Below are 15,315 nucleotides of genomic sequence, written 5' to 3'. Positions count from 1 at the left end.
TGAACTTTTATAGCACTGATCTTCCCACCCATCTCTTCCCACATCCAGCCCCCAGCCATTCAGAAACCAAGAGGGTGATTCATCTCATCTCTTTCAGATGTCTCTTTGAGATGAGGTGAATCATGGTTTAAAAGCCTTTAATGAATTTTCATTGATTATAAAGGTAGCATAAGTGATTAGCATAGCTGTCAGATGTCATTTGGCCATATGAGTCCTATGCAAAAGTTTTATTGTAATATATTTTCCTAATGCCCTAACAATTAGCAAAAATCATTTAAGAAAATGTAAACGTGCCATTCTTTCATTCCCCACTATTCCCAAGAAGAAAACTTTTAAAGAAGGCAAGTATCATTAGGCAAAGAAATGAAATGAAATCATTTTTGTAGGAGGGACATGGAAAATCTCTCTCTTCTTCAGTTATCACTCCTACCCACTCTTCCTTTTCTTCCTGCATTATTGACTCCCGTCTTGTTCTGCTCCTTTAAACCTTTTTATACTCAATGCTGTTTTTTCTGGTTCCTGCTTGCAAACACAATGTAGGCTCATGCGCTGTAACACAGCTATGTCATATAGATGAGAGAAGTAGAAAAAGTTACTCCTTTCATTATTATTAACTACACTTTTGCAATAGGAGTAGCACGTGTTTGTTCTCTTCTTTTTTGTGGTTTCATACATCAGTTATGTTACAACCATGCAAACAAACAGCAAACACCAGTACCCCACTCAGCACTGCAGTAACTGGAAGGGATTATCTTTGTTAATGGTTGCTTATATTCAGCAGAAGGCTGAATTAGGAACCCCTTTGCACCAAATACAGAACATCTATCTGGCCAGAAGTTACCTTGTCCTCTACAAGTGTACAGTGTCAATCATTGAATTGAAGAGTGGTTAAGCTTAGAAGGGACATAAAAGAGCTGAAGAAAGCTCTCTGGCTGCAGCCTAGCCCACTCATTTGCTCTCTTCATCATTCTGGAATCCTCTCAAATCTTCATTTCACTGGTAGGAATGTATGCAGATGTTTTTTGGTTCAAAAGGATGGTAACTATTTCACCAGTGAGCATTATTCAACCGTTGTTCCTTGTCCACAATTAATGTTGTAATAAAAATTTCTGTTTCTGATATTTTCTTAGACTATTTCTTTGCTTCTTTGTTTGTAGTCCCAGGATAATGAACAAATTCTTCCATGCTGAAGAAATACAATTCTTTTATCCTTGTAGTTGTCCTGGCAGCAGTACCTAAATAGTAACAGTGATCATCAGCTTTAGCTGGAAATTAAATAAAGCTTTATTTTAATTATTACATACATCTGATTTAGCTTCATGTGTATTGTTAATCCTCATCATATTTAATTAAGTAGTGTTTCAATTTGAGATATAAATTTAGAGGTTTCCTTTTGGTAATTTACTCTTTTTGACACTATCCATTAACTATCCATTATGTTATCAGACCTCACATATTTTTAATACCTAATGATAAATGAAAATGAAAACAATGTGAGGAAAAAAAAAGCAAAAATATTAAATCCACTCAAAAAACCTTATCTCTGTACTCATACAGATGCTAAATAAGCCTGTGTGTATTAAATACACCCACCCTTAAGTTTTATTGCCTAAGAAGTCAATCTGGTGAGTTTGTGATAAAATGCCAAATTCCAGGCAACTCTTTTACTATCTCATTTAACTATTCCGGCTGCAGATATTACTATCATATTTGCTTTAAAAATGACTGAACAGCATAGAATTCATAGATAAAACTGTTTATTATTCTCTAAATAGATATAACTATTTTCTTCTGTGCATTTAAAAGAGAAATGCCTGGTTGAAGCAATAATCCAAGCTGGTTATTGTCAGTGACAGCTTATTTGTTCAGCTGGAAGTTCACTTCAGCGATATGATCTACGAAAAATTATCTGCATGAAGTAGATTTTTATGGAAATAAAAGCACAGTAATTTCTGTCTTTTCTCTGATTGAGACATAAAATCCTTGTTACAAATGAAGGCAATGATTTGTCTGCCCATGCAGTGTGCCGGAGGAGAGGTTAAATATGAAAAAGGTAAAACTGTCCTTTATTTCTACTCCCTTCCTTTTCCTGAATCATATCAACATGTATTACTGACGCTGTTCCAAAGTTTAGCTCTTTGGGTGTTTTTCTAGGAATTTCACACATCACTGAACAGAAGTTATATGTTTCAAAAGACTGTTCTTTCTTATTGTATGTATCCATAGCCAAAGCTATTGTGTCCTAGAGAAATAAGCGAAGCGGATTTAAATCCAAGTCTTTCACTTTCGGACACGCTTCACTGTGGTCCTACAGAAACTTGCAAAATGTGCAGGACACCTCTCCAAGTATTTTTCAAATTGTGTGGACAATCAGAACAACTTGAATTTTGTTCTGATAGACAGTGAGGTATTTTACACCAATGTTTAGAAGACAAACTCCAAGCATCAGAGTTTTATGAGCTGTAACGGTAAGTTGTGCCATAACTTCTTGGTGTAGGCTTCACTGGCCCCTGGTGAGGACTAGCCATGGGTACAGAATCATCAGTGTTTCTCTTCTCTTTGTCTCTACTTTCCTATAACTACGCATGACAAAGGATTTCATTGATTTATTTATGTCTCTGACAGTCTAGAGAAAATGAAAAAGTATTGACCCCGCAAATATCTCTTATGTTGTTTGTATTTCTGTAAAAAACCCTGCAATTGTACACTAGATTAAATATACGTTACTCTTGCACTCCTCTCTGAAGTTATATATTGTCATAATGTTTTGTTTTCCTTATCTTCTCTAGGTCTAGGATTCAGTATTGCAGGAGGGGTTGGAAACCAACACATCCCTGGGGACAACAGCATTTATGTTACCAAGATTATTGATGGAGGAGCTGCGCAAAAGGATGGGAGATTGCAGGTTGGAGATAGACTTCTTATGGTAAGTATGACAAATATAAATCGCTTTTTTTTTGCTGAAATTTGTTTAATATAAGGACTTTAATTCACCATATGTCTTACTGGAGGTAATCATTCCAACTTCTGTAATAATGATGAGTTATGTTGTCATCATCTTCCTTTTTTTCCCCATTCTTTATATGCATTTCTGAGACTACAGTTAAAAAAGCATTACTCTGGAAACCCGACATTTTATGAAGAAAAGCTATGTCTCATGTTTCTTTGATAAACCTTTAACTGAGAAGAGGATAAATGTATTAGGCACATCAGTGACATGTCAAAATGCACCAAATCTTTAAAAGACTTCAGACAACCTGTTCATTATAACAGTACTGATTCTACTGCTCATTTTAAGAAAATGGGAAGATGTGAAAACATGCCACTCTCAGTGGACTTTTACCTACATTTCAGTACATGTAGGAATGCTTTATATGTGTGTTCCATGTAGATGTTCAAAGAAAATCCTTTTCCGTCTTCCTTTCCTGAGGAAGTGTGCTTATTCTAATTAATCTGACTTCAGAAATTTTTCCTGATTCTTTGCAGTGCGAGTATGTTGTTCTTTGGAGATGATTCTTTCCCACTCAGAAAGTTTATTTTATCCTTTGTTGAGGGGGAAATCCTGACCCTGGTGAATCAGCAGAAGTTAATCTATGTCAAGTTGTATTCGTGTTGATGCTTTGGCAGAGATTTCAGCAGGTAGAGAATGAGTGCCATGAAAAAATGTGCTGCAGTAGCTCTGTTTTGTGGAGTGATATCTAAGCAGCAAAAAATTGCCATGACCTTTTTTTGCTGCCTGCAAAATTGTTCCTAATTGAGGTTTTCTTTACGTGGCTGTGGACGCTGTGTTCCAGACACATGTGAAGATAAGCATTCATTTTATACAGGGCATTAAACAGCCCAGGAAAGGCACTTGTTTGCTGGGCTGGTGACTTTTAGACTTTTTTTAATTAACCCAAGTGGATAGATGAAACAGACTAAGGATCAAATGGTGTTATCAAATTCAAAGCAAAATGAAACTAGAGCTTAGAATTTCTTTGGCATTTCTTCTTTGCTGTTTCTCAGTACAGTAAAATCCAAGTCACTGTTGTATAATGAAGGCTTGGCTCATTTTGCTACAGAAATATATATTTGTATTTGCTAAATTTACACCTTATTTTGTTATTTTGCACCTTATAGCAAATCTGCTTGTGTTCAGCTGTTGTTTTCTTTTCAATTCCTTGCAGTTTTTGTGTCATCCGTAAATAAATGCATTCACACACCCTGCATTCACCATCTCCTGCATAATTTGATCAGGATGAATTTAAATAGAAATATAATTATTTTATATACCACTGTGTATAAATTCATTCTTTCCAGATTTTTATAGGATTTATCTGTTAAACATCTCAGTCTTGAACCTGTGATTCAGTGAAGTCAGATATGCGCTTTTCTTCATTGTGATAAGTTTATACTCCTGAATTTGACTTCTAAAACTGAGCAGCCATCATTCTCAGTGTGTGTGCTTCTTTATACTGCATGCTTTCAGTCTGGACTCATTCTTTGCTTACTGTCTTCTCCTTTTATTGCTGCATGCAAAATGAGCAAAGGAAATCAATCATAATATTACTCTCCACTAATTATGTACTTCCAGACTAAGGCTCACTGTTGGATAAGAAAATCTAAAAACATTAGGCTTTAAAAGAAAATTTAAGCTAATATTCATCTAAATTGTGAATGCTCCATCCCTGGCAGTGTTCAAGGCCAAGTTGGACAGAGCCTTGGGTGACTTGGTTTAGTATGAGGTATCCCTGCCCATGGCAGGGGAGTTGAAACTAGATGATCTTAAGGTCCTCTCCAACCCAAACCACTCTATGATTCTATGCTAAGTTTCTGCAAAATGCTTTTAGATCCCAAAGAACATGCAAATTAAATGCATTACAATTTAAGATGCAATAAAAGAGATGCTGCAAAATCAAAACTAATATTGAAATGCAAAACAAGTATGTGCCATCTAGGCATTTTGTAGCTTGATGACCCTAAGGTTATTAAGTGCAGATTGTTAATAGTGTGTTAAGCATTCAGAAGATGTAGAATGTAAATACTGAGCATTGTGATTATGTGAAATCTATATATGGGCATGTTATGCAGTTATGTTTCTATGGAACGGAGCCTGAACTTGGGGCTTATTATCCGGAACGCTTGCACAGGAAAATGCTTCATTGTAGTATAATCCTGAGATGCCCATTAGAAAAATTACTGGAGGAAGCATAAAACTGCTTAAGCTGAAGACTGAACTCATTTTTTTTTCTAGGTATATGTGAAAGGAACAGACCAGAGCTCTGCTCTGAAGACTTACAGAGAAAAAACCTTCCTTACTGTGTTTTGGTGGTAATGCCTACTAATGTCAAATATTGCCGGTGGTAACACTTGGGTGCTGAGACACCCAGACTGCACTAGGTGTCTCAGCTAGGTTGCTTCTCTGTGTGGAAGGGACTAAAGGGAAATCACACACATAGCATCATTGGCTAACATGATAATCCAGGGTCACCTATAGGTTGCTCAGGAATTTATCCAATTGAATCTCAATAATCTCTAAGGATGGAGCTTGCACAGCCTCTCCATGAAGCCTGTTCTACTGCTCAGCATTCCTCATGAGGAAAATACTTTTCCTTATAAACTGTTTGCTCCTCTCCTGTTTCAACACATGCCTCTGTCTCCCATCCTGTTACCACATGCTGTCTGAAAAGCTGAGCTCTGTCTTGATGACCTTCCTAGGAGCACTGGGAGTCTGCTGTTAGCTGTCCCTAGAGGTGATTCTGCTCCAGTCTGAAAAAGCCCAGGTCCCTCAGCATTTCCTCACCAGACCAGTGTTCCAATCCCAACTATCTTGGTAGCAGTCCCCTCAACTTGCTCCATTTTGTTATCTTTCCTATAGTGCAGGGACCAAACCTGAACGTGTATCTAGCTACAGTCTAATGAATGGCAACTGCTGGAGAGTAACCATTCCTGGATCCCCTGGCTCTGTTTGTGCTCATACAGCCCAGGATGCTGTTGAGCTCTTTGCTGCCAGGACGCCCAACTGTCTGATGCACAGCTTGCTGTTCATTGGAGCCCCAAGCACTTTTCCATGGAAATGTGACCAGCAGGTTGAAGGAGGTGATCCTGCCCCTTTACTCTGCTCTTGTGAGACCTCACCTGGAGTATTGTGTGCAGTTCTGGTGTCCTCAACATAAAAAGGACATGGAACTGTTGGAACAAGTCCAGAGGAGGCCACGAGGGTGATCAGGGAACTGGAGCACCTCTGTATGAAGACAGGCTGAGAAAGTTGGGGCTGTTGAGCCTGGAGAAGAGAAGGCTGCGTGGAGACCTCATAGCAGCCTTCCAGTATCTGAAGGGGGCCTATAGGGATGCTGGGGATGGACTCTTCATTAGGGACTGTAGTGACAGGACAAGGGGAGATGGGTTTAAACTGAGTCAGGGGAAGTTCAGGTTAGATCTAAGGAAGAAGTTCTTTACTGTAAGGGTGCTGAGGCACTGGAATGGGTTGCCCAGAGAAGCTGTGAATGCTCCATCCCTGGCAGTTTTCAAGGCCAGTTTGGACAGAGCCTTGAGTGACATGGTTTAGTGTGAGGTGTCCCTGCCCATTGCAGGGGGTTGGAACTGGATGATCTTAAGGTCCCTTCCAACACAAGCCATTCTAATACTATATGATTCTACACCCAGGCTGTCAGTGCCCAGCCTGTGCTATTGAAGAGGGTTAGTCTGTGTCAGCGGCAGGACTTAACTGTTTTTCTCCCTGTTGAACATCCTCAAGTTCTTGTAAGCCCCTTTCTCCTGCCTATGCAGGATGGCAGTCCTGCCCTCAAGTATGTGGAGTTATACCCTCACACTGAAGTGTCATCTGCAAATATGATGAGAGTGCACTCTTCAACTCTTCCAGGTCACTGGCAGTGACAATCAAGAAGAACTGAAAAATTGTTTAAGTTACTATGTCTCAGATAATAATTACTTTAATTTATTTGATACCATCACCTCACTTTGGAAGAGTTTTCTATATAATGGATAAATGAGAAATCAGTATAAAAATGATTGGTTTTACTAGAACAAAACACCCCCAAAAGCTTAAAGCAAGTTATTTATCAGGAAAACTCTAATAACATTAGGCTTTAAAAGAAAATTTAAGCAAATATTCATCTCTTATAAGTATTAGTTTTTCAAAAATGTCTTCTGTGCCAAATACCCTCGCATGTTTGGGCCATATCCTGTTTCATCTCGGCCAGTGTAGTCACAAAGACGGGGCTTTTATGGAGCTATTTATTATTATAGGAAAAATGATGCTACTCATACATCAAGACATTTAATTTGATTCTGTTTTTTTTTGCTGAGAACAGAAAGAAACACAAGTCACTTTCTTTTTCAAAAATTTAGGCTTGCTTTTTACCCAGTTCTATGCTGAAAATACATTATTGTTTGGTGGTTTCATAGGTCTGCAAAGGGTTGTAATTACACGGTTGTGAATACATTCCTTGCAGGATCCCCTACTGGTATCTGTTTCTTTCAGATTGTAGGTGGATGCAGGATCATGTTTGTTTTAATATAATCAGAACATATACCTTAAGATGCATCTAGATTAGCATTCAGTCCTGATCAGAAGCAGTTCTCAGAAGTGATTTTGGCTGCCTGCTGGGGTGGTCTTTTAGAAAACAATTTGGATTTTTTTTAATGAAACTGAAACAGATAATGTGGTCCAGGAGCATATTTCACAGCAGCTGCAAACAGTCATTCCAGTCAGGAGACTAGATGTAATGCACATTAACCCCCTTAAAAGCTGCACAACATGAGTATTATATCATCCAGACCCTCTGTTGCTGTGGACCACACCTGGTGCACACGTTCTTCACTCAGGTAGGTGCAGCCACAGATCCAGGGTTGTACTGCTGTGCCAGTTGATGGAGTACAGGCATTACCCTGCTAGGCTTAAAGGAAGAAAACAGGGTGAGCAGGTAGTACCTGATCTGCAGGTTGTATTGGCTGACTACCATAAGTGAAACACACTAGAAAAATTATACATTGAGGTGGAGAGTGAACTAGTGCTGAACCAACTCAGGGGTTTGGTGGCTGCATCCGTCCTGGTGGGTGTGAGAGCAGTGCTGGGTTCTTAGCCAGATTTACGCTGTCGCTGGCTCTGGACTTGCAATGCTTTACCTAGCCTTCAAACCTAGATTTGCTAAGTTTTTGGATGGTAGCCTAACAATAAGCTTCCCAATTTATTCCTTCTGATGGTAATTCCATCTAGTTCCTCCGCTGTTGCACTGTTCTCCTGGAGTCAGCTGGGATAGAGTTAATTTTCTTCCTATTATCTGGTGCAGTGCTGTGTTTTGGCTTTAGTATGAGAACGATGCTGATAACATACTGATGGTTTTAGTTGTTGCTCGGTAGCACTTACTCTGATCAAGGACTTTTCAGTCTCTCCTGGCAGTGAGGAGGGACACAAGAAGCCAGGAGGAAGCAGAAACAGGACACCTGACCCAAACTAGCCAAAGGGATATTCCATACCACAGCACTTCATACCCAGTATAGAAACTGGTGCAGAGTCACACAGAAGGCCCACATCACTGCTCAGGTCAGGCTCGGTATCAGTCGGCAGGTGGTGAGCAATTGTGTCATGCATCATTTGTGTTTATCGTCTTTTTTTCCTTTCCCATCTCTAGTTTTATATTCTCTCTCCTTGTTATTTCCCTTACCATTAGTAGCAGTAGTAGTATATTGTACTTTAGTTTAATAACCTAACTAAACTGTTCTTATCTCAACCCATGGGGTTTACATCCTTTCAATTCTCCTCCCCATCCCACCTGGGTGGGAGGGAATGGGGGGAATGAGCGAGCAGCTGCTTAGTGCTGAGTTAACAGCTGGGTTTAAACCATGACATATCCTGATGCCACTTCATTAGCCTTGAAAACACTTTTTTAAAACCAAAATCATCATCAACTGGGATTGAAAAATGATAGAGTGCCACTTACACTGTCTGTGCATGGCACTGCTTGAAGCATGAAGCCCACTGCTCAGTCTCATGTTTGTGAAGCAGAATCTCTTGCATTTCTCCGCAAAGATCTGGTTTAGGACACTTAGTCCATAACTGTTAATAATCTAAGCAAGCTAATTTCAGAGGGATAGTCACAGTGCAGCACTTGTACAACTAACTCAGGAGTCTAAGGGATTGTAAGGAAATAGTTAATCCAACCAGACTTACATCCTTAGGACAAACAATTGGTCTTCAGCACTGAAACACCTTCCACAGCTTTTTAAATTGTGGTGAGCTTTTAAAAAGGCCATCAGCATTCAAGAGTTACAGCTGGCATTAGCATATGTTCACTGGCAAATATTCACTTAGGCTTCACACAGAAAAATCCACTTCCTGAATGAAAAGAAGATTATGACACAAAAGCAAACATTACCACTGGCAAGGTAAAGATCACCTCTTTGTCTCATTCACTGAGTGACTCAAATGTCTCTTGCCTTAAATCAGTAGAGGAAAGTAATGAATTCCTTTAAAAAAACAAAAAGGAAAATTAAATAAGACAAACTTAACCTCCAGAGCTCTTAATCTGTTATCAGTTTATGCAGTTGTGAATTAAGTTATTCTTTAGTGCACTTGTATAGTCAATTTGGGGATTCTAAGCTACTTCTCAGTGCCTTTGTTTTCCAATATGAATCTAGGAAAACTTCCAAATACGATAATTCTTGCTTAGGTTTACACTTCATTGCCTTGATTATGCTATTTAGGAAAAAAAAAACAAACTATCACAGTCTTTTTATAGCTCTTTGGCAACATTTCTTACTGATTTCCCCCATCACTCAAATAGCTTCTTCTATTAGACTTATATCTTTAATTTCCTTCTCTATTGCCATATTATTTCTTCCTCTTATTCTTTTCCTGTAATATCAGTATTTCTTTGTATAACATAAACTTTCTCTTTAAAGGAACAGATTTCCTAATTTCTTTTTTACTTCAGGTGCTGTTTGAATTTCTGAATTTTCTGTAAAGTTCCTGTATGGAACTTTTCCCATTAGAGAAGCTGCACTTGCTCCATGCTTTTCCTTCTGTTTCCTTTGGCTCCAGCATCATCATTTTGTGGCTCTAGCATCTCACTTTGTAACTAAACTGACCACTCCAGTAAATTTCTTTTTTAGCATTTTCCTTAGGCTTTTTTTCTCCCTGAATTCATTGCTACTGAAGTTGGCTACTTAGAGCCAGCATGTTGGCCTGCATTACCCATTCTACCCACTCAGCTCTGATATGAGCCCTTCTGCATGAGTGTTTCAACAACTCAGAGGGTTGTATGCCGTATACGCTTTGATTTCTTATTTTGTGTGCCTCTCCCACTCTATCTCCTTTACTGCTAAGATCTAGGTTGTCTTGACAGCAGGAAATGGAGCTTTGGTGTGAGGCATTGACTATGCCACAACCACTGAAAAAGCCAGATTTAGTACTTGAAATTCTGTTAAAACAGACATCTTGTATGGAAACAAGAAAAAGCTTAAGGAATAGTCTGACTTGGAGATTCTGAGAGATTCTACTCTCTCTGTAAATCTTACCATAAAAAACAACTACAACATCACATTTCCTAATAATCACCATCTCTGTCATAATGTTTTGAAGGATTATATCCAGAGAGGTTTTTTTTTATGAAGAAGATCACTTACTGCAGTAGGGAGCTGAACAGCATAATTCAGTGTATTTGGTGTTTCATTTTTATATATATCAGAATACATACAGATGTCTTTGTTTGTAATCATTGTTTTATGATCAAAGATATATTGATACATACATATATTAGTGTTAATGGGAATTTTAGGTCCAAAGCAAGGACTACCTTCTGAAGGAAACTAGGAAATGCATAGTGTATTTTGTATACTGTAATTCTAAATTGGTGTTGGGAAAGATAAAAAAAGTGGTTTTATCTCCTTCCAAAAGCTCCCATTTGAAAGAGACCTTAGGGAACCACTGAGAATCTTTGTCTTAATGAATGTCTCTAAATTGGAGAGACATTAATTCGATGGATGGACCACTTGGTGGATAAAGAACTGGCTGGATGGCCGCACACAGAGAGTTGTGGTCAATGGCTCAATGTCCGGCTGGAGACCAGTAACGAGTGGTGTCCCTCAGGGATCGGTGTTGAAACCAATCTTGTTCAACATCTTTGTTGTTGACATGGACAGTGGGATTGAGTGCGCCCTCAGCAAGTTTGGCAATGACACCAAGCTGTGTGGTTCGGTTGATACCCTGGAGGGAAGGAATGCCATCCAGAGGGACCTTGACACGCTTGTGAGGTGGGCTGATGCCAGCCTCATGAAGTTCAACCATGCCAAGTGCAAGGTCCTACAGCTGGGTCAGAGCAATCCCAGGCTCAGCTATAGGTTGGGCAGAGAAGAGATTCAGAGCAGCCCTGCAGAGAAGGACTTGGGGGTGTTGGTTAATGAGAAAATGGACATGAGCTGGCTTCAGTGTGTGCTCGCAGCCCAGAAAGCAACCGTATCCCGGGCTGCATTAAAAGGAGCGTGACCAGCAGGTAGAAGGAGGTGATCCTGCCCCTCTACTCTGCTCTTGTGAGACCTCACCTGGAGCATTGTGTGCAGTTCTGGTGTCCTCAACATAAAAAGGACATGGAACTGTTGGAACAAGTCCAGAGGAGGCCATGAGGATGATCAGGGGACTGGAGCACCTCCTGTATGAAGACAGGTTGAGAAAGTTGGGGCTGTTCAGCCTGGAGAAGAGAAGGCTGCATGGAGACCTCATAGCAGCCTTCCAGTAGCTGAAGGGAGCCTATAGGGGTGCTGGGAAGGGACTCTTCATTAGGGACTGTAGTGACAGGACAAGGGGTGGTGAGTTTAAACTGAATCAGGGGAAGTTCAGGCTAGATATAAGGAAGAAATTCTTTACTGTAAGGGTGGTGAGGCACTGGAATGGGTTGCCCAGGGAAGTTGTGAATGCTCCATCCCTGGCAGTGTTCAAGACCAGTTTGGACAGAGCCTTGAGTGACATGGTTTAGTGTGAGGTGTCCCTGCCCACTGCAGGGGGTTGGAACTTGGTGATCTTAAGGTCCTTTCCAACCCTAACTATTCTATGATTCTATGATTCTATGATTCTATGAATGAATTAACGTTTGTTTATTTGTTCTTGATGTACGTTGAGTCTGTCTTCATTTCTTTGTTTACTGAGAACTGAGCAGTCCAGGACAGAATTAATTAATAGCAAACTTCCTTTCTAGGAGTGCTCTATAGAGATGAGAAACCTCTACTCTTATATATATATGGAAAGAGTTTGACTAGCAATCTTGGTATATGTTGCTGGGGCGCTATTTATACAGAGCTCTGCTTACTTTGAAGGGTCTTTGCTTTACTTCAGATTTTCTTCCAGTGTCTTTTCTCTGAAGTTCTCCTTTGTGTCTTGATTTTGCTCATGCATTACCTTCTTTCAAGTTCTACCAAGTTCCAGCTTTACCTACATCAGTTTTCCACAATATTTTGCACTCTAAGCTAATATGTACTAGGACAGAGGAAAAATAATCGTGCAGAAACTTTGCAATGATCTCTAGGATCCTAATGTGTATAAGCAATGCATAACTGCTTAGACACTAATTCTTAGTTTAGAATCACTTGGTCTTTAAATCTTAACTTCAAGATTTGTACAACTTCTGCACAGTGCAGTTATGTGTTATGTAAAGTTCTTGCCAGAGAGATAAGAAATAGGACCTGTCAAATCAAATACAAGTTTATCCTCCAACTACACAACTCTTACATCCAAGTGTGTTGTGATAGAAGTACAAGAGTCCTAACCATGATTTTTATCAGGTAGATTTCCGAAGAGTCCTAACCATGATTTTTATCAGGTAGATTTCCGGGGGGGGGGGGGGGGGGGGAAGGTTGCAATGAGTCTATTTGTGTCTTAATTGGTTTTATATTCTCCTAAAAAGACCAAAAATCAAAATTCAGACAGTGCTCTGATATTTCATTCTGTGGGTTGTTTTTCTTTTCTCTAAGAACAATTATTTACAGCAGCAGTGTAGTGGGAGGTTGTTATGTGAGATCTTTACTTCAAAAAGCTTGCGATTAGTATGAGACACTACAGGATAGATTCAATGCGCAGACAGTGTGGGAAGGGGAAAAGGTAAAGTGCGAATCTCCAGTGTTTGGCAGTTTTGAAATACATAAACAAGAAAGGCTTAATTTCAGTCACTTCTTCTTGCTATTAGCCCAGTACTTTAGAAGTCACTCATTACAAGGGCATACGTGTGTTACTTCTGTTCATAACAAAGAAAACCAGAAAAATTTATAGAAGTATCAGATTTTGATTTAAATAGAAGACCTGTCAAAATACAGCATACGGTGTCAACACTGTCTTCTGAGTGTTAGGTTGTATCATTGCTGTTCATGTCAAATTATCATAACACGCATGTCGTTGCCTCTTTCATTTAACCTTAAAACCAAGCCTGACAATTATGCAAGGAACAAAGTTTAAACAGAATCCCTACATTTAGCAGCCCTGTCCACTAGCGGTCATTCTCTCTTAGTGCTGATGAAGTTGTCTAGGTACGAAGAATCCTCCAGTGTTTCATAACAGCTGAATTTCTTTCCAGTTACCCAACCCTTTTCAGTAGCTCATTGTCACAGCCTGTCTGATAATTTACTGATACTAAATGCCCTAAATTCTTCTATTTACAGCTGTACTATGTTATACTATATTTGAGGAGCTGTTTTTTCTGCCATCTTGCATAATCTTTGCAAGGAACCTTTGCAGTAACTGTAGAAGTTGGAGGATGGCACTTTAAATCACAATGAAGCATTCCATATATAACATTCAGTGTGAAATATAGGTCACTGGAACAGGCTCCCCAGGGAAGTGGTCAAGGCACCAAGCCTGAGTTCAAGGACTGTGTGGACGATGCTCTTAGGCATATGGTTTAGTTTTAAGTAGTTCTGCAACGAGCAGGGAGTTGGACTGGATGATTCTTATGGGTTCCTTCCAACTCAAGATATTCTGTGATTCTGTGATTTCTGTTGACTTACGTCACATGTCTGAAACCTGTGTCTAACACCCTTCTTTACTTTTTTCCTCTACCCTATAATTTCTCCATTCAGAATGTATGTTTTCCGGGGGAGGGACCATTCACTGTTCTGCTTATAGGAGGGCAACCTATTGTTGACTTCTGTGGATATAGTGGATTTATATGTGACTAAATGTTATGTGCCTCTACAATAAACTGCTTCTGACAATTTTCTTTTTATTTTCTTTCTATAGGAGTAAAGCTTAAATAGGGAAAGTTTATTGTCACCATTCCCTTCCCTGATTAATTTGTAGTCCCCTATTATTATACTTGCTTATGTTAAGTACTCTTGTTTTCTGCTAAAGCATAGAACTAGTAATACATTCTCTTACTTTTTCCATACTTCCAGAAAACTGACAAACTTTCACATTGAAAATCCTTTTTCCCCATCCAGAAATACCCTTTTCATTTTCTGCACCTCATAGGCAGTCCATTATTCTGTATATCACTTTGTACCTCTTATTGTAATGGTAAATGTCATGTCAAGGATGGAAGGACTTGGGGTGTTAAGTATTTCTGAGGTCCTGGCCATTCATGCCAAAAGGTGAATTTGGACATTTTATCTCGATAGGTCAAGTAAGGCAGTTTCTGTAAATGATCTGGTGTTCTTAAATTATTATTAAATGTAGTTTTATGTTAATGATGATACCTCTAGCAGAATTTCACAAAGGACTTTTCTACTGATAAGACTGACACCTCGACCCATTATGATTCTATGGTATTATCAATACTGCTGTGTCACTCTTTGAATATGCATGTACTAAGAAAACTGTAATTTCTCCCTTGCTTAATACTGCTTCTGTAATCTTTAGTGCTGTTTGTCTACAGCTTTTTTTCCCAACATTGTGATAACTGCAAGGCTGTGTCATTTTTTGTGTCTGTTTCTGCATTCAAACTCACCTATCTGATTTCTCCTTTAAGGTGAACAATTACAGTCTAGAAGAAGTTACTCATGAAGAGGCAGTAGCGATACTGAAGAACACATCAGATGTAGTGTATCTGAAAGTTGGAAAGCCCACTACCATTTACATGACTGATCCATATGGCCCACCAGATATTACTCACTGTAAGTGACTTCTGCAATGCATTTTGTAAAGAGATGATTTGTCATATGATTGTGGATTTTTTTCATAGCTTGTCCAAAATACCCCATTAAAGCTCATGAAACAGCTTGGAAGGCTACAAAAATGAAACACTTACTGCTACTTAATTATGCTACACTCATTAGATGTTGCAAATAATGTAGCTCTGCTGCAGTATTTCTGCATCAAAAATGACAACGTAGCTG

The 15,315-nt window shown here is 39.2% G+C and overlaps 1 protein-coding gene across 24 annotated transcripts in view; it reads left to right on the top strand.

Moving 5' to 3' along the window:
* Window positions 1-15,315, top strand: part of DLG2 (discs large MAGUK scaffold protein 2) — a 995,744-nt gene that overhangs the window by 711,760 nt on the left and 268,669 nt on the right. For all 24 annotated transcript variants that reach the window (XM_057396723.1, XM_057396722.1, XM_057396721.1 and 21 more), the window contains 2 exons: window positions 2,790-2,926; window positions 14,949-15,093. In XM_057396723.1, coding sequence (XP_057252706.1) covers window positions 2,790-2,926; window positions 14,949-15,093 — 282 coding nt within the window. The remainder of the gene's footprint in view (window positions 1-2,789; window positions 2,927-14,948; window positions 15,094-15,315) is intronic.

This window comes from Pezoporus wallicus, unplaced genomic scaffold, assembly GCF_028554395.1.
Source record: "Pezoporus wallicus isolate ANWC-B61680 ecotype Strahan unplaced genomic scaffold, APGP_CSIRO_Pwel_v1 contig_13458, whole genome shotgun sequence".
NCBI lineage: Eukaryota > Metazoa > Chordata > Aves > Psittaciformes > Psittacidae > Pezoporus > Pezoporus wallicus.
Note: the sequence above shows the minus strand (reverse complement) of the source record. Positions and strands in the feature narration are given on the sequence as shown.